Genomic DNA, 23,741 nt, shown 5'->3' with positions numbered 1-23,741 from the left:
GCTTGGGTGTGTCACACGTGCAGACATGAGGGAGTCACCAGGGAAGGGGGCATGTGAACAGACTGCTGAGAGGGGTGGGGGCCGGACGAAGGCCAGGTCTTCCCGGGAGCAGCCTGGAAGCCCACCGAGGAAACAGCAGAGGCACCCTCAGGCCCAGCGGGAGGAGGGTCCGGGGGAGGCGGGCGGCCTGGGGGCAGACTCACCACAGGGATGTGCAGCTTGCTGAGCGGCTTGCCATCCAGGAGGTAGGAGCCGGTGTAGGTGACGTACTCGGCGTAGCACTGGGGCGCCTGCGGGCTGATGTAGCAGAGAATCTTGCGCTTCTCCTCGATCTTCTTTCGGATCTGCAGGTACTCGAAGTACGGGTTGGCCCTGTCGCTGTGGTACGGCTCGATGGCGTCCAGCTTGATGGCATCCACGATGGCGGCCAGTGTCTGCTGGATGACCTCCCGCGTCTGCCGCGTGGATGTGTGCATCTGCTGTGTCAGCGGCTGGCTGGAGCGCTGGAAGCGGCGTTTGCGTGGGTGCTGGGCCTGGGGATCGTCCTCCTCGGAGGCGCGGCCCTTGGCCCTGGGTGCAGGTGCCGGCTCCTTCTCGGCGGGCGGTGAGCTCTGCTTGCTCTGGCTGGCCAGCATCTGGGCCCGGGTCCGGGTCATGCGCTGAGGGACCTCCTCCACTCTGGGTGCCTTTGGGGCTTCGGCTGTGGCTTTAGGTTCGGGTTCTGCAGCTTCAGGCTGGACGCTACCCGGAGACCTCTCAAGCCCCACACTGTCCTGGGGGCCAGCCCCGTCGGCCACGTGCGTCTGTGCAGAGCCATCCTCAGGGGCGTCGGCCATGCCATGGGGGGTGGCTAAGGGGTCGTGGCCCTCGGCCTCATCTCTGCTCCCCAGTGGACGTGGTTCCGAGGGGGCCGGCATGGGCTCTGAGCTCAGGTCGGGGTCCTCGGGGGCCCTCCCCTGCAATGCACCTGCCTCCACTGCAGCCTCCAGCAGGACGTCCGGCTTTGGCTCCTCCAGGGACCCCGGTTCGGGCTCTGTGGGGAGATGGGCAGCTGCCGGGTCAGGAGGCAGCACGAGCTGTTCCTCAGCGGCTGGCGCAGCAGCATCCCCGCCGGGGAGGCATGGGGGTGCCCCTGCAGGGGTGTTTTCTGGAGGAACAAGAGGACTCTCTTCTACAGGCTCTGTTTCAACATCAGAAACATCCTTAGTCTGGAGGGGAAGCTCTGGCAGTGAGAAAGGCCCCAGGTCGAGGTCGTCCTCGGAGGCAGGGAAGGCACCAGGCCAGGGCGCCGGCTCCACCTGGCCGAGGGCAGAGAGGCTGTGACCGCTCTCCAGGAAGTTACTCTCCAGGGGGCCCAGCACCTCCACCTGAGCCCCGCTGGTCGTACACGCGGACTCGGGGGGACCATCGGGGGACGCTTCCGGAAGGGACTTGCAGTTACTAAAGAAAGGTTCCAACCTGGAGGTGGGGGCGAAAGGGGGTGGCTCCTCCGAAGCAGAGATGGAGGCCGGGACTGCCGCCCCCGTGTCGTCTTTGACTTCGAGTCCTGGCTCAGTGACCGGCAGTGGGTAGGAGACGGGGGACACTGGGTAAGGGGGCTCCGAGGGTGGGGACTCAGGAAATCTCTGTGGAGACTTCAGCAGAAGGTCTGACCCCACGGGCCAGCTGACGGGGTTGTCGGGGGCGCTCCCGATGAGGCCAGAGGTGAGGCCCTGCTCCGCGGCAGCAGGGTGTGCCCACTCAACTGGCTCCTCCGTGATGACCGTGCTGAAGGGGCCCTCGTCCAGGGGCTCCAAGAAGCTGGGCTCCGGGGGGATGATGGCCGCAGTGGCCTGCTGGTCCTCCGTGGCGTCCAGGGGAATGCTGAGGTCCGGGGGGAGGGCCCCCTCCATGGACGGGGCCAAAAGCTCATCCCTGCGCGAAGAGGGGGACTTTGCTTGTAAACCAGAGAAGGCGCCCTCTGGGGAGGGGGTGACGTTGACCACAGCTGCAGGGGGACAGTGCAGGGTATCTGCTTTGGGGGAGAGGAGGCCGTAGTCAGGGGAATAATACCCAGGGGACAGGCAGCTGAATTTCTCGGCGGGCCCTGGGGGGCCCGGGGCCTTGTCTTCCAGGTGCTGCCCCGGGGAGTTGTAGCTGGATGCGGCGGGGACACTCTGCTGTCGGAACAGCTTGTCCCCGACGCTGAATTCCTCCTCGGGGGCCCTCCTGATGTCCACGGACACTGAGCGGTAGAGGCTTGTGCACAGCGGCCTCGTGGGCGTCTGGCCTGGGGTTTCCGACACGCTGCTCGCAGCCATGGAGAACCTGTCAAAGAAGGAGGGCGAGCAGGCGCTGGCGGACGTGCTGGAGACGGGCTGGGAGTCCGCGCACTCGAACATGAGGTCGGAGTAGTCGTCGGCGCTGCAGGACGGGGTCCGGGGCGTGTGCATGGCCTCCTCGTAGCTGGGGCAGGACACCACCGAGGCGGGCGTGGGGACCCCGGTGGGCCGGCTGTGGTCGGGCCGGGGAGAAGCGGGCAGGACCTCCTTCATGTGGGGTCCCGCCAGCCAGTCTCGGGGGTCCACGGCCGGGCCCGGGTGCGGCTTGTTCTCGGCGGCGGGCGCGGCAGGAGCCGGCTCCTTGAGCTTTCTGTCCTTCAGGGCAGGGTCCGGACACAGCGGCTTCTTGGGCGGGACGTCCAGACCCTTCCTGCGCGCGTCCTCAGCCGGCCGCAGCTTGTCCTTGAGCTTGGGGTCCGCGGGCCTGTGCCGCAGCTTCTCCATCTGCCGCATCCGCTCCTTGTGCCTCCTGTGCCGCTCCTCCACCTCCAGGTCCTTCTGGGACAGCATCCTCTCGAAGCTGGTCATCATCAGGTCGCCATCCCCCAGCAGCTTCTCCCGGGGCCTGGCATCCTTCCTGCCCGGGTCCCTGGAGGCGGGGGGCCTGTCGCCGCCGTTGCTGGTCCTCACGGGGTCGCCCTTCTCCCTCTCGGGGTTCTCCTTGAACTTCTCCTTCAGCTTGGTCTCACCGAGTTTGGCGCCCTCGTCCCGGGGCCGGTCCCTGTCCCGGGCGGCGGGCTTCGGCTCCTCCCGGTGGTGCCTGGGGAGCCCATCCCGCCACCTCTCCCGGTGCTTCTCCCGCCTCCGCTTCTCCTTCAGGAGGCTGGCGGCACTCGCCCCGAAGGGCCGCAGCTCCTTCTCCACCTTCTTGGCAGCGTCTCTCTCGGAGTCGTTCTTCTCCTTCTTTTCGGCGGAGAGCAGCTCGACAGCTTTATCCACGTCGTCCTCCGTGTCGGCCTTCGAGCCGTAGGAGGCGCCATACGCGTCGGAGTCCAGGAAGTCCCGCTCGTACTGGCCGCCGTCGCCCCGCTCCTTCCGGTCAGGCTTGTCTCTCCGGGCCCGCTCTCGCTCGTGGCTCTTCTTGGAGGAGGACGAGGAGTGCCTGTGCCGCTCCCGCTCCCGGGCCCGCTCCTCCGGGGGCTCCGGGAAGGACGCGTCCAGGAGGGCGCCCAGCCCCGGGTCCGGCCCACGGTCGGTGAAGCTGTCGGAAGACACCTCGCTGGCCTTGTCGTTGGAGTCCTCCCGGAACTCCTGCAGCGCCTCCTCCTCCAGCCGCTCCAGCAGGCTCTTCTCTGCGTCGGCACCCTTGGACGGCCTCCTGTCCCGGCCCTGCTCTCGCTCCGGCCTCTCTCGGTGCCTGCTCTTGGCCTTGTCCTCGGCGGGGGGCCGCCGCTCCGCCTTGTCAGGAGGCCGCTGCCTGCCCCTCCTGTCCTGCGCGGCGTCCGCAGGGCCACGCTCCCTCCTGTCCCTGTGCTTCTCCGGCGGCTCCCGCTCCTTCTTCTCCCTGTGCTTCTCCAGGCCCTTCTCCTTCCTGTCCTTCACGCCTTCCGCGGCCCCCCTCTCCCGCCGCCTCTCCCGGCCGTCCCGGTCCTTCGGCTTCTCCGCGTGCTTCCGCAGCCCCGCCTCCCTCTCCGGGGGGCCGTCCTCGTCCTCGCTCTCATCCGTGAAGATGTCGGCGATGTACCAGCTCTTCTCCTTGCCCTTCTTGTCCTCCTTCTTGTCGCACGAGTCTTCCGCGGCAGCCCCGGGGAAGCCCTTCTCCCGCCGGTCCTTCCCTGCGTCCAGAGACGCCTTCCTCTCCCTGTCTCTGCCGTGTGCCTCCTTGTGCCTCTCCCTGGCATCCCTCTTCTCTCTGAAGCACTTCTCGCACTCCTTGTCCCTCGGGCCCCTCTCCGGGGCGGGCTTCTCGCCCCTGTCCTTGTCGCTGCACTTCTCCTTGTGCTTCTCCAGTTTGCACTTCTTCTCCTTCTCCCGCGCCAGGTGCTGCCTCTCCCAGGGCTCCAGGCTCTTCCCGAAGTCGCCCTCGCCGCTGTGCTCCTTGGGCTCCTCCTCCGGCTTGGCACGGCAGTCCTTGCGCTCCTTGCTGGCCTCAGACGGCTCCTTCCGCTCCCGCGCGCCCTCCGCGGACTCCCGTCGCCTCCTGTCCTTCTCCGCCAGGTGGCCGGGCCCGCCCTTCTGCTTCTCGGGGTGCTCCCGCCGCCGCTCGGATCCCCGCTCCAGGGGGTCCCGATCCTTCTTCCTGTCACCCCGCTTGTCCCGCGCCCGGCCCTCCCGCCTCTTCTCCTTGCCGTCCTCCCGCACCGTCTCCAGGATCAGCCTGGCCACAGACTCGCCCTTCATGTCCCTGTAGTCCGTCACCGGGGAGTCCCAGCTGTCCTCCCCTCTGAAGTCGAAGGATGAATCGGACAAGTCGGAAAACCACCGATCCTGCTGGTCATCGGAGAGGCTGAACTTGGTGTCCTCACTCTCCAGAAGCTGGCTTTTGTTGCAATACTCCTCCACAGCAGGGTCTTCCCTGTACACCTTCTCTTTTTTGGGTCTCTCTCTGTCTTCCCTGAAAGGCTTCTCTTTCGACGCTCTGTCTTCTCTGAAGTCACTCCTCTTGTCCGGCTTTGGGGGCCTGTCCTTGGGCCTCTTCTTCCGCTCCTCCCTGCAGAGCCTCAGCCTCTCCTCCTTGGGAGACTTCTCCTTCAGCAACCTCTCCTTCTCAGCCCTGCCCGAGCGGTCCTTCTCCTCCCGGCAGCCCCTGCCCGCGTCCCTGCCCGCATCGCGGGCTCTCTTGAGGGACTTCTCCTCCCTGGAGGCCTTCATCGCCTCGTCTCTGAAGAGCCACTCCTTCTCCTCCGCCTTCGCCTTGCCGAGCCTCTCCTCTCTCTTGAGGTGGTCGCGGTCGTGCCGTGGCGCCTTCAGCCTGCCCTCCACAGGCCCGTCGCTGTCCGGCCTTGCCTTGGGGTCCTCGTACTCGTACGCGAGGCTCTTCAGCTTCAGCTCCTGGCCAGCTGTGCCCAGCCCCTTCTCCTTGTTTCTGTGTTTGTGTTTTGTCTTGTGTTTCTTGACGACTTTGCCTTCCTTGTCCAGCTTGGGGACAGCGCCGTCCACGCCGGGGTGGAAGGAGTTCTTCCTGTCGGGCAGAGCGCCCTGTAGGCCTCCCCTCCTCCTGTGCTCCTGCCGCTTCCGGGCCGGCTTCAGCGACTCCAAGCTGGAGCCCTCGGAGGAGCAGTCAGACTCGCTGCTCAGTCTCGTCCTCGTGGAGTCTGACAAGGAGCTGACCTCGGACCAGGCGGGAGAAGAGATGGTTTTCCAATTGTCCGTCCGCCAGTGCTTGGCATGGGGGTCCGTGTGGCTGGGGTTATGCTTCTGGGCGGCGGAGCTGCCGTGGGACGAGGTGGAGGAGGCGGACAGGGAGCTGAACAGGGAGGGGTCCTTCAGCACCAGCGGGGACTCCTTGAGGCAGCCGGGGCTCCCCGCCGAGTCCCCGCCCTCCTCGCCACTCTCCGAGGACTCGCTCTCTGACTCGGACGAGCAGAACTTGTCGCTCCTCTTCCCAAACCGCACTTCTTTGCCTTTTATTTCTTTCTTTCGCTTCTTTTTCACTTTATTTTTTTCCTTCTGCTGTTTGGAGCTGGAAGGCTCCCGCGCCTTGCTGCCGGGCAGGACCGCATGAGCTGAGAGCCGCAGCTTCTCCCCGCCGCCCACGGTGACGGCAACGTCCTCCTCGTCCGATGTGTCCGACAGGATGCGGTGAGAAGCCTTCTTGGGCGCGACGGCGCCACCCTTGCTGTGCGTCCTCACCTCCATCTTGGGGATGGAGACAAGGCTGCCGGCCTTGGCCTCCTTGCGGTACTCCTTCTTCAGCAGGTGCTTGTCGTCCACGGGGGGGACCCGGTCCTGCTCGTCGTCCTCGTCAAACTCGTACTCGTCCTTCACGGGGGTCGCCGTCTTCTGGGGCTCCGGGTTCTTAGCCTTGTGCTTGAGGCCCTTCTCGAACTCGGAGTCCGTGTTGTTGCCGTCGGCGGAGCTAGAAGGTGCGAAGGACGGGGCATCCTCCTCCTCGGAGCTCTCTGTTGGGAAGGGGAGAGGTGTCAGCACGGCCTGGACAAAGGCCTCCCGGGTGCGTGCAGAGGGTGGGCGTGGGGTGAGCTCCCGCCAGAGAAGCACTGAGCTCTGTGGCCCACCCGGGGCAGAGGGACCCCTGGAGAGGATCCTCCCAGTCCAGACGCTCCAGGAGGCCCCACGCTGCCCGCGCCACGCCTGGCACTGACCGGCCGAGCTCTCCTCGCTGGACGTGTAGGTGCCCTTGCCCAGCAGCAGGTTCACCATGGTTGGGGAGCTGGCGACCTTCAGCGGCGTCTCGCCTTTCCTGTTGCTCTGCTGAGGGTTCCCCCCGTACCGGAGCAGCAGCTTCACCACCTGCAAAGCAGCGAGGGGCATGCCAGGACTGAGAACCCTGTCATGCCCCTGGAAACAGCGGCCCCTTCGCACAGCCTCGGTGGGGCCTCTGCGGGAATGAGCCCGCACTGTCCCCTCTGCCAGCCGCGAGCTCGCCGCCCAGCGGCTCCACAGCAGAAAGGGTTCTGGCAGTTCAGGGCAGTATTTACCGGGGGTGGGATTTACAGAATGGAGAAAACAAAGACCGAGCTTCCGCAAGCAGGTTTGTGCTTTCGTTTAAGAAACGAGGGCACCTCGTCCTCACTTTCACTCAGGACGGCAGCTCTCCGAGCTGCTCACAAGGCACTGAGCCCCGCTGCGGGCAGACCTCGCTCCACCACACTTCCAGAATCCATGTCTCACAAACCCATGGTCTGGGGTGACCCTGTGTCCAGCAGGTCTGTCGGCGGCGTTTCCCAACAGCACCTGCTCACTTCCTGTCTCTGTGTCACATTATGGAAATTCTCACAGTATTTCAAACCCTCCACCAGCACAGAGATTAACACCTGCTGGAAGTCCAGGGGTGGTCAGCGCTTGTTAGCAACGACACGTCTCTTAAATGCGGTCTGTCTGTTTCTAGACAGTGCTCCTGCAGAGACCACGTGAGCCTCCCTTCACCAAGGTGCTCACTGTGCTGGGGTCTGGATCTCAGCACACAGCCTCCCCGGGGCCTGACAAATGGTAACAGCCGCCCCTACTTCCGTCTGGGCCGAGAGGAGCGCACGGAAGGAATCTCTAATCTGTCTCCTGGTTTTGCTCGGTCAGTCTCTGCTGCTCCACCCGACACAGCTGACAACCACCCGGTCTCACGACTTGGCTCGGAGTCCAGGTCAGTCTCCCTCCTCCCAGTGCTGGGGCTCTGGCTCTGGGTCCCTGCCATCTGCCAGCTGCTGGAGGCCACCACGTTCCCCAGCTGTGGCCCCTTCCTCTAAGGCCAGCAGCATAGGTCAAGCCCATAGGGCCCCACGTGTCCTCCCTACAACTGAGAAAGGGGTCTCTGCTGTGAGGACCCCTGCAGGCCTCTAAATCTGCCTGGCTGGTCCAGGGTCATCTCCTGACCCTCCGCTTACTCTCTTCGGCAAAGGCGCCACCACCTCAGCTCACGTGTTCTCAGGTTCCAGGCTCAGAACAGGGACAGCTTTAGGGACCATTATCCTGCGCCCCCCCCCCATGTTTCCATGGCCTTTGATGCTTCTGTAGTAAGCAGTTTTACAGAGATAATTACAGGAGTAGAGACCAAATGATGGCCAGTTCCTCCCAGCTCCAAGCCAGCCTCCCATGGCCCGCACCTGCCTACTCTCCGAGGTATTTTTAGCAAATCCCAGACAGTTCATAATTTTTCAGTATGTTTCTTTCAAAGGGCTCTTTAAAAACACCAAAAACCTCGTAATGCCACTATCTTCCCTGAAAAGTGAACTGTCCTCCTAACCTCAGATCTATAATCCGTGTCCAGATATCCCCAGGCCTCATGGAACCTGTAATTCCAGCCCCTCCCAATCCTGCAGACTCGCCACGTCTGGTCCTGCCCGACATACTCGCCACACTGCTGGCTCCGACAACAGCTACAGACACGCTGGGCGAATTCAACAGGGCGGGGAGCCTTCCCTTTATTGGTTTTGTGTGCCAGCCTCCCTCCAGCAGCGTGACGTGCCTCAGACCCAGTGGACCATGCTTTGGGGGTAGGCCCACGGTTATCCCGCGTTGGATGTCCCCATCAAGGCCTCCCAGGGCTCCTAGCAGCACTGGGACGAGGACAGATGGCTGCCCCTCCTCCGGGGACGGTCACTCACCTACTGAAAGCCAACCACACCTGCATGGCCAGAGCAAGGCCCTGTCCTACACGCTGCAGGTGATGCGAGAGGTCGTCTGGGTGCTGACCCAGGGTAAGGAAGCTGGCCTGGTCAGAAAGGTCAGCTGGAGGCCTGCCACAGACTCCTGGTGACCCAGCAGACAAAAGGACAGAGATGGACAGCAGCCGGGGGGGCGCCCACCTTGTAGTGCCCGTTGTTGGCCGCGTCGTGCAAGGGCGTGTCATCGTCCAGGCCCTTGGTGTTCACCTCCGCGCCCGCAGCCAGCAGCTGCTTCGCCACGTCGTAGTAGCCCCGGTTACAGGCCTCGTGCAGCGCAGTCCAGCCTGGAAACAGACACTCACACGTAGGTTATTTAGCTCCCGAGGAGCACGTCCAGCCGGGAAGCCCTGCATGTCGAGCACGGGGTGCCCGGTTTGCTCAGTGATCTCTAGACAGTGGACCCTACGGCTAACAGCCTGAAAGAATCATCTGGGCCAGCGGCCTGACGCGGGTGCAGGACTGGCAGACGCACAGTGTCATCCATGAACGCTCAGGGAGGAAAAATCTCGTTTTGGAAACAGGAAAGCAGGCAGCGCGCCGAGGCCTCGTGGGGCGTGGCCGCACACCATGTGCACACAGGGCCACCTGGGGACACAGACTCCAGTGCTTTGGAAAAACCTGATTTAGGAAAATTATTTTTTGTTTTTCGTTTTTTTTTTTTTTACAAAGAGGCGCTAAATCAGGTTTGGGTCAGACAACCTAGGATTCCGTACAGAGAAGGCTTCCTGGTCCCATGTACGCCTGCCACTCTGAAGGCACAGCTCTGGGACCTGCCGCTGCCGCCGCCCACCAAGGTCTCCTGTGCACAAAGGCAGCCCCAAGCCACCACCACAGACCTTGAAGTAAGTAAAGGGCCTCGTCCTCTCTCAGCCAGGGGCTTCCACGTCTGCCTCAAATGGTGACTGAGCTTCCTGGGGCTGTGGGAGGGTGTCCCTGGCTCATCCACCCCCATCCTCTGCTGGGGCAACCCACTCCCTCCTGCATGCGTCCGAGGCAGACGCACCAGCGCCAGAACAGGGGCCGCTCCAGCACAGAACTGGGGTGTATATAACACATCAGGGTTAACACCTACAATGCCTCAATTCTCTTAAGGTGATGAAAGACAAGAACGTGACTACTCCGAAATGCTCCTCCTCAGGAGGGCACGTCGGGCCGGGTGGGAGGCTGGCTGCCTCGCACCCTGGGCCGGCTCACGGGCCGGCCGCAGCCCCTGCTCACCCGCAAAGTCCTTGACGTTGACGTCCGCACCCTCGCTGATGAGCTCCTTGATGCGCCGCGCGTCCCCCCGAATGGCCGCCCGGTGCAGGCGTGTCTCTCCACGCTCGTTCCTCTTGTTCACTTTATCTTTGGTTTTGGAGGCAGAGTTGGGCGTCCCCTTTGGACACACGGTTGACTGGGAGGGGTGCTTTGGTGTGGTGTCTACTGCAGGCCGAGGAGAGGACAGGCGGGCGTTACGGGGTAGGAGGCACGTCAGGACCTAGGCCACGTGTCCGCGGGCGCCCGCCCCGCTCACCTGGGCTGTTGGCTGACTCCTCAGCCGTCATCTGCATGAGGAGCGCCACCTGCTGGCGCTCGGAGAGCGGGTAGCCAGCGCGGATCCCAGACAGCCCCATGCCGAACAGCAGCCCAGCCTTGCGGGTGACGGGCTCTTTCTTAATCCTCTTCCGCTCGGGACCCTGCTTCTCTGTGAGGCGGTGGAGGAGAGAGGGGAGACTTCATGCCGCGGAGCCCACAGACGCCAGAGCCTGACCCGGCAGCGCGGAGCCCGCTTCCCGCCCCGCAGCTTGCAGGGGAAGTGGGGCAGAGTCGGCAGCAGCCCACTGCCCACATCACCTGTTCCGGCTCTAGCTGTGACAGGACACAACTCCGACACCTTGTCGCCAGCCGGTGAAGCCAAGCCTCGGCCCCACCGACCATTCACTGTACTGGGCGCCTCCCCAGACCGTCCCCTGCGCGCAAGGCGGTGGGACAGCTGCTCACTGACATCCTGGCTCACACAGGACAGTCTCAGTCTAGCAAAGCCTAGCGTTTGTGGTCCAGGTCCTCCTTCCCCGCCCGCCTCCGCACAGTACAGGTGGAAATGCAAACACAGCTCAGAACCCGTGGAGAGGTCAAGGCTGACTTGGCAGTACTGTACCTTTCTTCTTGCTTCTAGGAGCCTCCATTTCATGCCATGGCGCTTCGAGGAGCGAACCAGCCTTGCAGTACCACGGCGTGGACTGAGCTGGAGGCATCTAAAGGCATCAACACAGAGCACTAACGAGATACCGGGGACAGCCCGGCGCTCCCCTCTCAGCCTCCTCGTAACAAGCACATCCTCCACGCGCCGGCCCCTTACCACACGCCCTGCCAACCGCGACAGACACAGGGGGTGCTGTTTCTTTTAAAAGGGGCAAGGAAGACGGGCAGAAGAGACACCCCAACTCCATGAATCAGGAGCCAAAAGCTCACTGTCCTCCACACACAGCCTCTTGCTCATGGGAAACCAGGAATCCACCGAGAGCCGCCCTGTGCATCCTGGGGGGGCCCTGGGGCGTTCTCGGTGACAGGGTGCCAACTGCAGGTGGGAAGCAGGGTCGCCACGGGGGCCTTGGGTCTGGGGGTGTCTCCCTGCCGCCCTCCAGGTCTGCTCAGCAGCCCCCACAGGACGTGTGTCTGAACACACGGCAGATTCCACTCCTAGGGCAACACCCTGCTGCTGCTCACCACCTGAGCCCCACAAATGTGTCATCTTCTATTTCCTTAAGAGAGTTTCCTATAAACTGCTATTTCCTGAAAAAGTATTTTTAAACTGCCTTTTTAAAAACTAAAGCAGTGACTTGCCGAGAATGCGGGCCTGTGCGGTTTAGGTGGTAACTTTCCGGGCACCACAGGCCACTGCCGCCAGCAGCAACTGGTTTTTAACCAACAGACAAGGCACAGGTCCAAGCACGGAGTAAATTCCAGCAAGAATGCTCCTTGTGGAAGACCAAGGATCCCACTCATCCACTCCTCCCCGCTGGCGCCCCCCAACCTCGTGAAGGCAGTGACAGGGTGGCTGAATGAGGCGTGGCCTGGTGGCAGGGCCTTCGTGGCAGCTGGGACCCAAGAGCACCAGGAAGGTCTGACCAACTAAGCCACCCTGCGCACTCCTCAGTCCCGGACCTGGTCCGGGCAGCGGGGTCAGAAGCATGCCCACAGCTAAGTGCTGCATGGAGGGTCTGCGGCCCTGCTTGCCCCGCCGTGACCCGGGCCCCACTTCACCCAGTCTCCCAGAAAGCCCTGCCTGGTCTCAGACCACCGAAAGCCCGGCCTCTCAGGACTCCAACCCCCGAGCACACACCAATCCGGAGCCCACAGAGAACAGGACGGACGTGGAACCTCAGCACAGCACACGAAGCCTGTGCTTCCTGCAGTGTGGACAATGCCAGAGACAGAGCAGCAGCAGGAGTCAAGCAGGCAGACCAGCCCCACCTCTCTGCTGCATGTGTGTCTCCAAGACAGACAGTCCAGGGGTTTTTAAGACGCCAGAGGAACCTAGCAGAAGGGCACAGCCTCTGTCTTCAGGTGACCGTAAGGGCGGTGGCCACCCAGGGGCAGGGCCCAGTGGCACCGGGCCTGCAGTCTCAGGAAGGGACAAAGGTCACGTGTGGACTATGTGCGGGGTGGGCAGGCAGCCATACGAGTCCACACGGTCACAGGACACATGGATGACACAGGTCTCCCCGAGCTCAGCACAGGAAACAAACCAAAATGTGATCACACCTCCTAAGTCAGTTTCTCAGGCACTGCAGTGGCTGGCATCTAGAAAGGTGTTAAGTCTGGCCAGGCTGGGCGTCTCAGGGGGCCGGGCCCACAGAGCCCACTGCAAGGGAGCTGAGGCCCGGTGCCCTGGTGCTGCAGGCGGGCCCCTCCTGCCACACGCCTCCCGCTGGCAAGGGCCAACCTGGAGGCCAACCCAGGAGAGACCGACCTCTCGGACCCTGAAGGAGGAGGCCGCAAAACCTCCTGCCCCGAGCTGGGCAGTGAGCCTCGCTGCCAGCACTGAGGCGGGGACGAGGCAGAGGAGGCACACCGTGACAAGGGGCAAGCCCCTCTGGCCTCCACTAAGGTTCTGTGCGTCACACCCAAGCAGAAGCAGAGGAGAACCTGCACAAATTCCAGATGGCATGTCCCAAGTCAGACTACAGAGCTGGCTAGGTCGGCCTGTGGCAGGTGGGGGCTGTAGCAGGCAGGGCTTCTTGCTGGATCCGCCCTCCCGGCCATCAGATCTCCTCATCCCTAGGGTGGCATCAGCGGTGCCCTGTCCCCAGGCTGCAGCGCGTGGTGACGTGGTAACACCTGTGTCTCCGTGATGCCATTGTGCCTGGCCTCGTCCCCTCACAGTCCAGCATCTTCCCCGTGCTGCTGTGTGGCTTCACATCACTCCCACTCCCGTGTGGAACCCTCTCTCCCCGCAGGCCGCCCTGGTGCTCCGCCTTCACAGCCCTGGGCCGCTCCGTCTCCACCCTCCAAGCCATCCCGGGGCTGTCCCTCTTGGAGCCTCCGTCCAGGCGCGTCTTTAGCGTCACCTCCAGCTCACTTGTTCTTGCTTATGTCCAGTCTGGCCCCTGAGTGTTCACTGTCAGTGATAACTTTCGTTTCCTTTGGTCCGTTTCATATTTAAACCTGTCTGGCCTTTCTGTTCCATCCTGCCGCCATCACGGTCTCTAATCCTCCCCAGAACCCTGGGGCCCAGGAAGCGGCACAGAGGCCCGTCTCTCCAGCCAGAGGGGAGCGAGGGGAATGCCCCACGGCAGCACACGTGGAGGGCCAGCCCCGCGGGGGCAGGACAGCCTGACTCTCAAGGAGGCCATTTTGAGCCAGAAGATACAAAGGCCCTTGGTTAGGGACAGTGTCCTCTGGCTAAGGTGTCCACAGGTTTGGCCTCCATGGCCCTGACCTTGTGAGGCTCTCAGCCTGTCCATTGCCCACCAAAGACCTGGGGCTAGCAGCCAGGGCAGGGACACCCACCATCTTTCATCTCTAGGCTTTTCCCACAGAGGAATTTTTGGGGAGACAGTTTACCACACTGCCCAAAATGGGAAACCTCCCACTCCTCTGTCCCACGTGAAGCCCTCAGGTGTCAACATCATCTTGGCTCCACCCCTCGGAGGGCATCTATGGTCTCCTGTCAACTCACAGGCCCCCACGTCAGGGAGGTCTGGCAGGTGGTGAGCACTGGGGACACTGCTGTCCCGATGGCGTCCTGTCTCTCTTGACCTCAGGAGCACACCTTCCACACCAAACAGGGCCTGATGCGGATGTGCAGTCAGGAAGACAGACGACCCACTGGGTGCTGAGCTGCATGGGACAGGCGCTTTCCCCCAGCACCTCACTCAGGTCCTCCGGGTGTGCAGGGCCCAGACCAGTATGGGGCACCAGCTGCCGTTCCAGCTGTCCTTCCAACCTCCTGGTTTACGTCTCCTCCTTTCTCTTTTTAAGAAAATGACCATCACTGATCATTTAAAAAGAAACAGGTCTGTGAGGCCTTCAGCAAGTCCTCGACCTCTCAGAGAGAGAGACTGGGTCCCCCAACACCTCCCTCCCCTGCAGTGGTGCTGCTTCACCTCCACGCGAGGGAGACACCGGTGCCTATCCCACAGGGGGCAGTGATCAGGAAGTAAGGTCAGCATCGAGGGCCCGGACAACACGATTTCCCACCCAGTGCCCCTCGCCTTTCACTACAGCAAAGCACACTGAGAATTAAAACCAATAAATCAAAATCCAGACCTGCACAAACACACAAACCGTGTCATCAGTTCTCCTGGTCCCCAGGCCTGCCTGGAGGCCGTGGACCGCCCCCCGCTCAGGCTCCCCCATCCCCAAACCTGGGGGTTCATGGGGCTGAGTGGCACATCCTGACCCAGAGCCAGAAGTGGGCCTGGCCGGCCCTTCTGCTCCACTCAAGAGGGAGAGGTCAGCGTCCGCCACCAGTCCTTCCCACTTGGGGTCCTGAGAGCTCAAGGGTCATGTGTGGGTGGCATGCGCCCTCTCAACCAGTGCGTCACGGTGCATCACTTGCCCTCAGTCCACACTTGGTGGGTGGGTGGGCGAAGCCCCTCGTGGTCACATGTGGGGCCTCCGGGGCTCGGCAGGGCACGTGTCTGGGGCTCCGAGGGGCCCTGCAGAGGCAGGGGCCGAGCTAGTCTCTCCCTGCATGTCCCAGGCAGCGCCCTGTCCGGAGGAGCAGCGGGACCAAGAGTTCAGTCCCCAGACCCCAGCACCAAGCAGGTGAGCCACGCACTGGTCACCAATGCTGACCGACAGCAGACAGGAGCGAGACAAGACGACGTTAACTGTCCCTCCTTCCAGCAAAGCGTCGGTGTGAAGAACAGGCCCTCTCCGAAGGCCCCCAGGGTTCCCGCCAGGGAGCAAGGCTGGGTCAGACGGGGCAGGGAGCCTGCGGGCAGGCTGTCACCTAAACCAGCCTCAGCCGCAGGTGTGTGGAGATTATTTGGGTTGTGGGGAAATTCAAATGTGTGAAAAGCAGACAGAACAGGGTACTCTGAAGCAGGTCCCAGACATGATGGGACTTCTTCCACAGCCCTCCAACTGGTAAAGCGCTTCACACCGAGACTGGCCCAGGTCGGGGGCGGGCAGGAGGGCCTCCTCTGGCCAGAGCTTCCTGAAGGACTGGTGCTCACGTCCTCCTGCCCTGGAGCTGTCTGGAGGCCGGGTGGCAGCCGATAGGACGCAGCAGGTCAGGGTAGCCCGGTGGTCCTGGCAGGCAGTCCTGGCCCTGACTAAGCACTGTGGGGCTGGCCTCCCAGGGAGGGTCACGTGCGGCCCCTCCTGGGGTCTGGGAAACAGGAGAATGTTCTCAGACAGCTGGGGGTCTCTGAGGGAGGCTCACCAGCCTCTCCCCGCTGCAGGGGAGGTGGAGTCGGCATTCAAACATCTTCCCAGCAGAGGGCGCAGAAGGGACGCCGAGGAGCAGGCCCGGGGGAGGGGGCGCGGGGACCCTCAGCAGCCGCAGAGTGGTCAGAGCCCCTATCTCTGCCCCGCACCAGTCAGTAACTCTCAGAGAGCCGTCCCCGCCCAGCGCCCAGCCCACCGACTGCACAGGCAGGGGGAAGGGACCGGGCTTCAGGGGCGGCTCCTGCACAGGTGACACAGACACACCCATCTACTGGGAAGGCCAGCTGTGTCACATCAAGAAAGAGCACACACAAGAAGCTACAGTGGACCCTTGAGCCACATGGCGGGAGGGGGGGGGGCCTCCGCAGCAGCCTAGTCCAACACTCCCCCTACGCCCGCATTTGCAGGTTCGACTCCTCCAGCCCCTCCAGCCCTCCAGCCGTTCTAAAAACAAAAAAACCCACGTGTAAGTGGAACTGCGCAGTTCTAACCCGTGTTGTTCAAGGGTTGACGGTCTAGTAAAACTGGCCCCCAAGGGATAAGAGTGAGAGGGCAAATGCTGTGCTTCACGTGTCTTTAGGGCTTTGCAACAGTCCCTGCCAGCAAATCTTACTTCCAAAACGTCTCCTGGCTTCCCACCTCCCAGTGACTCCTCACGCCCTGGTACCCAAAAGCCCCCTGCTGGGATGCTAACCACAAGGCCAGCTGGAACCCCCCTGCACACGAGCTGAGCCAGCTCCACAGACACCACACGGGCTAGCACAGCGCGGGCAGCGCAGAGTACTCCTAGGCACGCAGGTGCCTCTGCCCAGGCAGCAGTCCTCCCGAGAAGCCGCAAGAACGTCCCAGAGGATGACACCGACCTCCAGAGTCCAGGAAGCTCTTAAACAAACAGCAACCCCACACCCTCTACAACCAGAACTGACACAGGCACTGAAAACGGGAGTCAGTTTCCAGGCCTGTCTGGTTTCCTCTGGACCTAAAGCCCAACTCACAGAATCTCTGTGAGCCCCTCCACTCTGCCAGGGCCTTCCCCTGGCCCCCAACACATGTAGGAAGAACCCCCCAATCCTGGCAGGGCCTCCACTCCTTCCCTGGGACTGCATTCTGGGAGTCACTCCAGGCCTGCAATCAGCCTAGACGGCTGCCCTCAGATGACCAGCAGGCTGGGAAGGCCCCAGCCACCAGGGTCGAGAGGGAGAGCGAGCGGGGCTCCCGAGGGGCCCGGTTCTCACCTGGACCCAGCACATGTCCCTGCGAGCAGCTCAAGATGGAACCAACTTCAAACTGCACACAGCACGTGCTGTTAACCAGCCCACGCTCACACGCACTTGTGGCAAGACGGCACTGGCTCCTGCTTATTCCCACGGTTCCCTCTGACTTTTACTTCCAACAACCGGGTTTAGTTTATGTGCTTCTGCAGCCCTGAGGGAGAACAAGCCTATCCTCCAACGCAAAGCTCTCGGAGGGCTCAGCAGAGTGCAGGTGCCAGGGAGCTCTGAGGGAGAGGCACCCACAGTGGACACACACAGAAGGTCCCCGGGCGTGCCGCAGCTGGGGGGAAGTGATTCTTTGCACACTTGTGGGAACTCGGCCTGGAAATCTTCTCTGTCAGCTCCGAGTCATCCCAACATCAGGAAAAGAGGCCTCGCTCCAGCACCCCCCACCCAGGGCTGCAGCAGGACCCCTCGAACAGTCAGCACAAAGCCAAGAGGTGCAGAGAGACTCGGGGAAACCTGTCCTGGGGGCACCTCCAGGAGACCTCTGAGGGACAGAGAGCAGAATGGCGGGGGTAGCAGGTACCTGTGTCCGAGTCCTTCTGCTCTCCATTGGCCCCCACGGTGAAGGGCAGCTTCCGCTTAGTCGCTCGCTCCCTCACCTCCTTCCCGCCATCACTGCGGTCCAGCTTTGGGGTCTTGGTTAGAGAAACTTTATCTTTATCCTGGAAAAGAAAGTGACGGTTTCAGACATTATTCTCAAATTGAATTCCCAAAGTCCTCAAGTCTACTGGGATTTAGTTCACATGCCAGGAAAGCAAAAGCTGCATCTGGGCGTTAAAAGCCCTTGCGCCCACCAGACTCGGACGTGCGCACTGGGCTTCCACCTTCCTCATAAGCAGATGGCCACACTCACCAGCCAGGCGGAGGGACCAGAGCTGCCACTGAGCCTTGGCCCTGACCCCACCCGACCCCACATCTCGTCCTCACCTGGAAGGAGTCTCAAGAAACTGCCACTAAGGCACATTCCCATGAGTATAAAGAAAACAGAGCAGATACCAGCTGCAGCCTGCCCAGTTTTCCCAGAGACGGATGAAGTAACCAGGAGACGAGCCTTCCAAGGGATGCTTGACAGCGGAGCCCGCGGCCCACCATGAACTCTCCCCACGGAACGAAGCGGCAGCTCTCTCACAGCCCGAGATGCTGTGCTTCCCCTCTGTGAGCCCTGGTTTCTTCTCCCTGTGACCCCAGGCTCAAGCTGCCTCTGGCTGCACCACAGACCTGTAACACTGCAAGGCTGCCTGCAGGACACCCCCAGAGCAGAGTCCAGTGCAGGAGGCCCACCCAAAGCAGGAGCTGGCTGGAAAGCAGGCAGGCATCGCCACCACCCCGGCCTCGCTCTAGTCCCAGGGCTGGTCTCTCCTGCAGTGGAAGGCCCAAATCCCGGCCTGACCCTGACCTGGACCTGCTGGCCAACCTTGGAGGTCCAACACTGTGGCGGCCTCAGTGTCACCATCTGCAGAATGGGAGACAATGTCCACCTCACGAGGCTGGGTGGGGGCTCTGCATGCCGTGCAGAGCTGCAGCACAGGTTCTGAGGCCCCATCTGGCCACAATAACATGCAGAACCCTGGGGGGGGGGGCGAGGGTGGGACAGCCCATCTCAAAATGCAGGCGGTGGTGGAGGTGCTGTGTGGAGCCAGGAGCCCCTGCCCCTGGTGGACGGTATTGTCCTGGGTGGGGGCTGCTCAGCGGACTCCCACTGGCACGGCCTCCCCTCCCCAACCCTGGCGCAGGAAGAGGCAGGGGCACTGGGCAACGCGCGCAGGCAGCGCGGACAGGCTGCTACAGACAACACCCTCCCAGCCCTGGGCCTGGTGCTCCGGGAGGGGGCACCCCGCACGGAGCACCGTGCAGTCCGTCCGTCTCCTGCAGCCCTGGTGGCCCAGTCTGACCATCAGCACAGTGCCCACTGATCTTGGCAGGCAATGAGAGACATTCTCCAGTGACCAGGGGGACCTCCACCAGAAGGTCTCCACTGCCAGCTCTGAAGGCATCTGGAGTGCAGAGAGGGGCCACTGGGCAGAGCCTGGCCCTGCCACGCCACTGTAACGAAGAAGGACTCTGGAAGACAGCTATGCAGATGCTGGAAGCGCTGGGTCACTCCACGGTCCGCCTGGGCGCCAGGACATGGGCTACCTGCACCCCCAGCCCTCCAGTACTGGGAGAGGAATGGAACCCACCAGCAAAACACCCAAACTATAATAAGCAACTTCCCACCAAGGAAACTCCTGGCCCGGCTGGTGGATCTGATCTACAGACACTAAGAAAGATAATACAAATAACAAAGAATCCAGGAACGCAAGCAATTAAAAACAATCAACGTAATTCACCACTTCAAGGAGATAAAGGACAGAAAATCGTATGATCATCTCAACAGCTTCAGAGAAGGGCTGAGGCACTGACACTAACTCTCAGCACGCTGTGGGAAGGGACCTCCTCCACCCGACAGGGCTCAGGTGCATAGGACTGGGTGCTGCCCCAGAGAAGGGGTCGAGGCAAGAATGCCTATAATCACCACATCCACTGAAAAACAAAACCATTTGTTTTAATGAGCAAAAGATCTGAATACGCACTTTGCGTAAGAAAACATACAGTGAGCCAATTGTTGCTTGAAAGGTGTTCAGCATTAGGAAAACTCAAAAGCACAAGGAGACACCGGTACTCCCACTAGCATGACTGGAGCAAAGGAGGCTGACAGGACCAGCACTGCTAGCAGCCACTCAGTTTCCACGTCAGTGGAGCGAGTGACATGTTACGCAAGCCTGCAGTTTTGTGCACAACAGTGCAGAGAAGCAGCCACAGCCGCCCATTGAAAGGCAGATGGGTACACCACCTCCAGTGCAGCCATCAGGAGGCGAGCCCACCTTTTTCCCGGGCTGCTTCTCCACCATGTCGGGGCCGAGGGAACGCTCCTCTTGCTGCGGTGTCCTGGAGCTCCCTCCCTTGGGCATCGTCTCCCGCCACCTGGTCCTTGTTCACGCTGCCATCGCTTCGTCGTCAACAGTCTGCTTCGGAAGAGAGGACACAGGGTTAGGGTCTGCTCACCTCCCACAAACTGCGGCAATCCTCCTCGGCCTGATGCCAGCAGCTCCCTGGAAGGGGTCAACACTTGCAGCCCAGAGAGGTGGGACCCTTGGCCCACCTGCAAGGCCCACCAGGCCCAGGAGCTCACGCCTGGGTTGCTCAGAAAGCATGGAGCACCCTGACCCCACACTCCAGAACGAAAGGTCCAGAAGGTGGCTGTGGGCCCCTGGGGCTCCCAGAGGTGTGTCCAGGCAGCTCTGGTGCCCTCTCCCACCTGCATGTGGGCCTGAGCCCCTGGCCTGCATTTCCCAGATCACAGGATGAATCCGTGTTCATCGTGTTTTTTATTTTCTGTATTTTAGGATGTTCAGGCATCTTCAAGAGTCTGCTGTCTGGGGAGACTGCCCTCCCACACAGAGCCAGCCCGTCCTTGGAGACGCCAGAGCCCCACACAAACCTCCCCCACTAACCCACCTTGCACACACCCTGACAGACCATCCCAGCCGCCAGGCAGCCAGAGACCACCCTCCTGCCCTGATCGCTGGGGTGCTATCCCGGGCAGCCCCGCCCAGCACGGCAGCCGCTCCGGGACCCGGCACGGAGTCTTCCTTGCCTGTGGCCGCCCTGGCCTGACCCAGCCACGCCGCTGTGGGCAGTCTACCCTCAACGCGTCCTCCCGTGTCTGTTCCACATGTCACATCCAGGGTGGTCGCTGCGCTCAGCAGAAGGAACAGGGTCAAGTACGCCTGCTCCGTCTTTCTGAGAGCCTTCCTCTCCAGACACAACTTTTCATGGTCAGAAAACACTTCATACGCTCCAGACCACACACTGGCCACCCTGCCATGTTGGATAAGGCCGTTTAAAATAACTCAGCGGGAATTAAACAGCCTCTGCTCTGTATGACCTGGGACTCTGGAAACATACTGTTCAGAAGGTTCCAGAGTGGTAGCTCCCTTGTGTGCGGAAGCCCAACTGCCCTTCACCAGCCTTTGGGAGAACCTGTCTCACTTTTCCATATTAACTGTTGAAATCTCACTGTCTCCTCTCAGCACCCAACTGGCCGGAACACACCTGCATGTACTTTGTGGGGAGGGACAAGGCTGACCTGACCGTCCTCCCAGCACACGAGGCAGGGGCCGGGCGCCGGCCCCACGTGCTCCCAGGGCTGAGAAGGGAAAAGACAGTCTCTGTCTGTGTTTGAAACTATCCATTCAATGCTCTCTTCCCATCTTCCACTACAACACGGGGCCGCCCCCGCCTGAGGAGTGGTATCCCAGACCCTGACGCCAGATAGCTGCAGCCACCCAGAGCCGTCTGCACTCATCAGCAAGGCTTCCACAGATTTTAAAGATTATCCAGAAGTTAATTAAAAAAAAAAAAAAAAAACAACTCCTGCCTGCCTGCTCTCTTGATGGAAAAATCAAGTCAAGTAGCCACGGGATGGTCAGCCCCTTCCTCCCAGACGCGAGCACACCTGGGCCTGTGGGGACCATGTGGGGACACAGGAGAGCCCACGCGTGGCCTCCGATCCCCGGGCCCTGCTCCTGCAGCATCCAGACCAGGTGGGCGTGGGGACTCCTGATCTCACTCAATGGCCCGAGATGGCTCTGCTAGGCAGTCACTCTGTTCAAAGCAGAGTTTCAAGCCCTAAACTGAGAGTCCCCCCCAGCTACCCCCTTTCCCTGGGAAGGCCGCGCAGGAGCCATGGGCAGCATGGCGAATGCCTCAACCTCCAAGCGTGGCTGTCTTCAGATACAGTCACAAAAGCCACCAGGCAAGAGCAAGGAGTGCCGTGGGGAGCTCGGCTCCCAGGAGAGGGCTGGGCAAGGTCTCTGCATGCGGACGCTCACGGGGCCAAGTGTGCAGAACACACTCCTCAGGGGGTGAAGGTGCAGGGCCAAGGCAATGACACTGCCTTCACCAGAGCAGACGCTTGAGAAACACTTGGTGAACACACCTACACACACACTCACTCTCTCTCTCACTCTCTCTCTCTCTCTCTATATATCTCTCTATATATATATATATCTCTCTCTCTCTCTCTGTCTGAACCGCCAGGCCCTGCGGGGCAATGCTAACAGGGCCCCTACTCCCACGCACTTTCCCGCAGGGCTCAGATGACACTCATCGCAAGGTGGGAACCCAGAACTGCCTTCAGAGGAGGGGAGGGGAGCCTCCTGCCCAGAGGCGGGGCCTGCGTGGGGCGTGGCTGATGTGGCCCCGCCATTCCTCCCACTCTTCACCACCCTCAGCACTTGCCAGCCCCCTAGGACAGTCTATGTGGCCAGACAAGTCAAAGGACAGATGACAATAGGGTTTTGTACCAGTGTGACATTTCAGACATAAAGAGACATCTCATCAGGAAACAGGGCGGATGGAGACACCAACCAGAGTATTTAGGTCAGAGTCATGCTCAGCCCCTCTCCCGCCATGTGAACACATTGAGTGCCACAGTGCTGGCTTCACTGGGTCTGGGGTGAAACTGTGACACAGCGTTCTGCCGCACAGGAAGTCAGCATGTCCCAGGCAAGTCCCACAGAGAGACCGGGTACGTCTCTGCTGGCCCCAGCCTCGGCAGGCATGCAGACATGGGCAGCTCTGTGCACGTGGTCACTTCAGAAAACCAGGGCTCCAGGGAAACCGTCCTGTCCTGCAGCCCACGACCCCCGGTGTACTCCGCCATCTGGCCGGACCCATTCCTGCAGGGCTGAGCAGGCAGTGTGGACACAGGTCCACACTGCGCTGCCAAGCAGTCTGCAGGAAGGCCGCCCCTGCATGCCCTCACCCACAGCACAGGGGCACCCAGTCCCCCACCCTCCCAAATCGCTTTTAAACAGGGATCATTCCCATCAACTTACTGGGCCACACAACCTTACTGGTGCACATGGCCCCGTCCACACATGCCTCCCCCATCTGACCAGCTGCACCTCGGCTGGCCCCGCTGTGTGTGCTGGCCGGGCCCGGGTGCAGGCACGGCAGTTCCACAGGCTCGTCCTTCACCTGAGTATTTCTGTGACTTAGGGTGTCTTTTAGGGAAAAGTCTGTGCTCAGCCTCTGAGCATGGGTGTCTGGGACACGTGGTATAGAACACACCTTGTTCACACTGGTAGGCTTGCGTCACCATAGCTGGGACGCAGCTTAGCCCTCATCCTTTCCTTCTCAGCCCGCCAGGACCAGCCTGGACCTATGTGGAACCCTGGCCTGCAAGGCGCAGCTGCTGCAGGACACACTAAAGACAACCATCAGAGTGACCTCCCATCACAGCCGGGTCACGTGTCACTCCACGGTGCCACAGGACAGAGCCAGCACCCGCCTTCAGTGTGGACAATGCAGCCCTGCACGTCCACCCATCCACGCCGGGCGCCACAGAGGCCGTGCGCCTCACGCTGCTGAGCGGCCAAGCCGCATGGTGATGTTCCCCAGGACAACCCTCAGACCAGGACAGCCATGCGTGACAGGGGACACTAAAAATGTGGACTTTCTGCCAAACTGAAACGACAGCTTGGAAAAGGCCTGTCTCTCCTGGACACACTGTGTCCAGAATACTCTGGTTTTTTAAAACAGAAAACCTTCTGCAGAAAAAGGCGACAAAAAATGATCACCTCTGCTCCTCATAGGTTTAGATCATCAGCTGCTAACCTCCCTCTTTTAACTGCAAGGTTTGTCAAGTGGATGCTTGGAGCAAAACCAGCTGAATCATTAACCACTAAGTCATCTAGAAATAAACCTGTAATGAAGCCACCTCCTCGGCAACACCCCCCGCCCCAGACAAAATCACCACCACCTGGCCTGTGCCTGGGGCCTCCAGGGAGGGACGCAGTGTCCATAGTTCCCACCGCTTCACCTGGAACCCGAGGGCCGGCCCAGGTCTCCGCTTGTACACAGGCCTCCTCCTAAATGCAGGTCCCCCCGACACGAGGACGAGGCGCCCCAGCGTGAAGGCCCGTTTGCGAAGACCG

The 23,741-nt window shown here is 61.5% G+C and overlaps 1 protein-coding gene across 8 annotated transcripts in view; it reads right to left on the bottom strand.

Moving 5' to 3' along the window:
• The window catches only part of ANKRD11 (ankyrin repeat domain containing 11), a 136,543-nt gene that overhangs the window by 6,027 nt on the left and 106,775 nt on the right, over nt 1-23,741 (bottom strand). For 3 of the 8 annotated variants that reach the window (XM_074349165.1, XM_074349167.1, XM_074349169.1), the window contains 7 exons: nt 19,623-19,763; nt 17,282-17,420; nt 10,113-10,283; nt 9,818-10,021; nt 8,741-8,883; nt 6,584-6,731; nt 204-6,382 (listed from right to left, as the gene is read on the bottom strand). In XM_074349165.1, the coding sequence (XP_074205266.1) occupies nt 204-6,382; nt 6,584-6,731; nt 8,741-8,883; nt 9,818-10,021; nt 10,113-10,283; nt 17,282-17,420; nt 19,623-19,709 (7,071 nt within the window). In that variant the 5' untranslated portion in view covers nt 19,710-19,763. Of the gene's footprint in view, nt 1-203; nt 6,383-6,583; nt 6,732-8,740; nt 8,884-9,817; nt 10,022-10,112; nt 10,284-10,736; nt 10,834-17,281; nt 17,421-19,622; nt 19,767-23,741 lie in introns of all 8 variants that reach the window. The other 5 variants (XM_074349170.1, XM_074349171.1, XM_074349168.1 and 2 more) reach the window with 3 other exon arrangements.

This window comes from Camelus bactrianus, chromosome 21, assembly GCF_048773025.1.
Source record: "Camelus bactrianus isolate YW-2024 breed Bactrian camel chromosome 21, ASM4877302v1, whole genome shotgun sequence".
Classification (NCBI taxonomy): domain Eukaryota; kingdom Metazoa; phylum Chordata; class Mammalia; order Artiodactyla; family Camelidae; genus Camelus; species Camelus bactrianus.
This window is presented reverse-complemented; position numbering and strand designations above follow the sequence as displayed.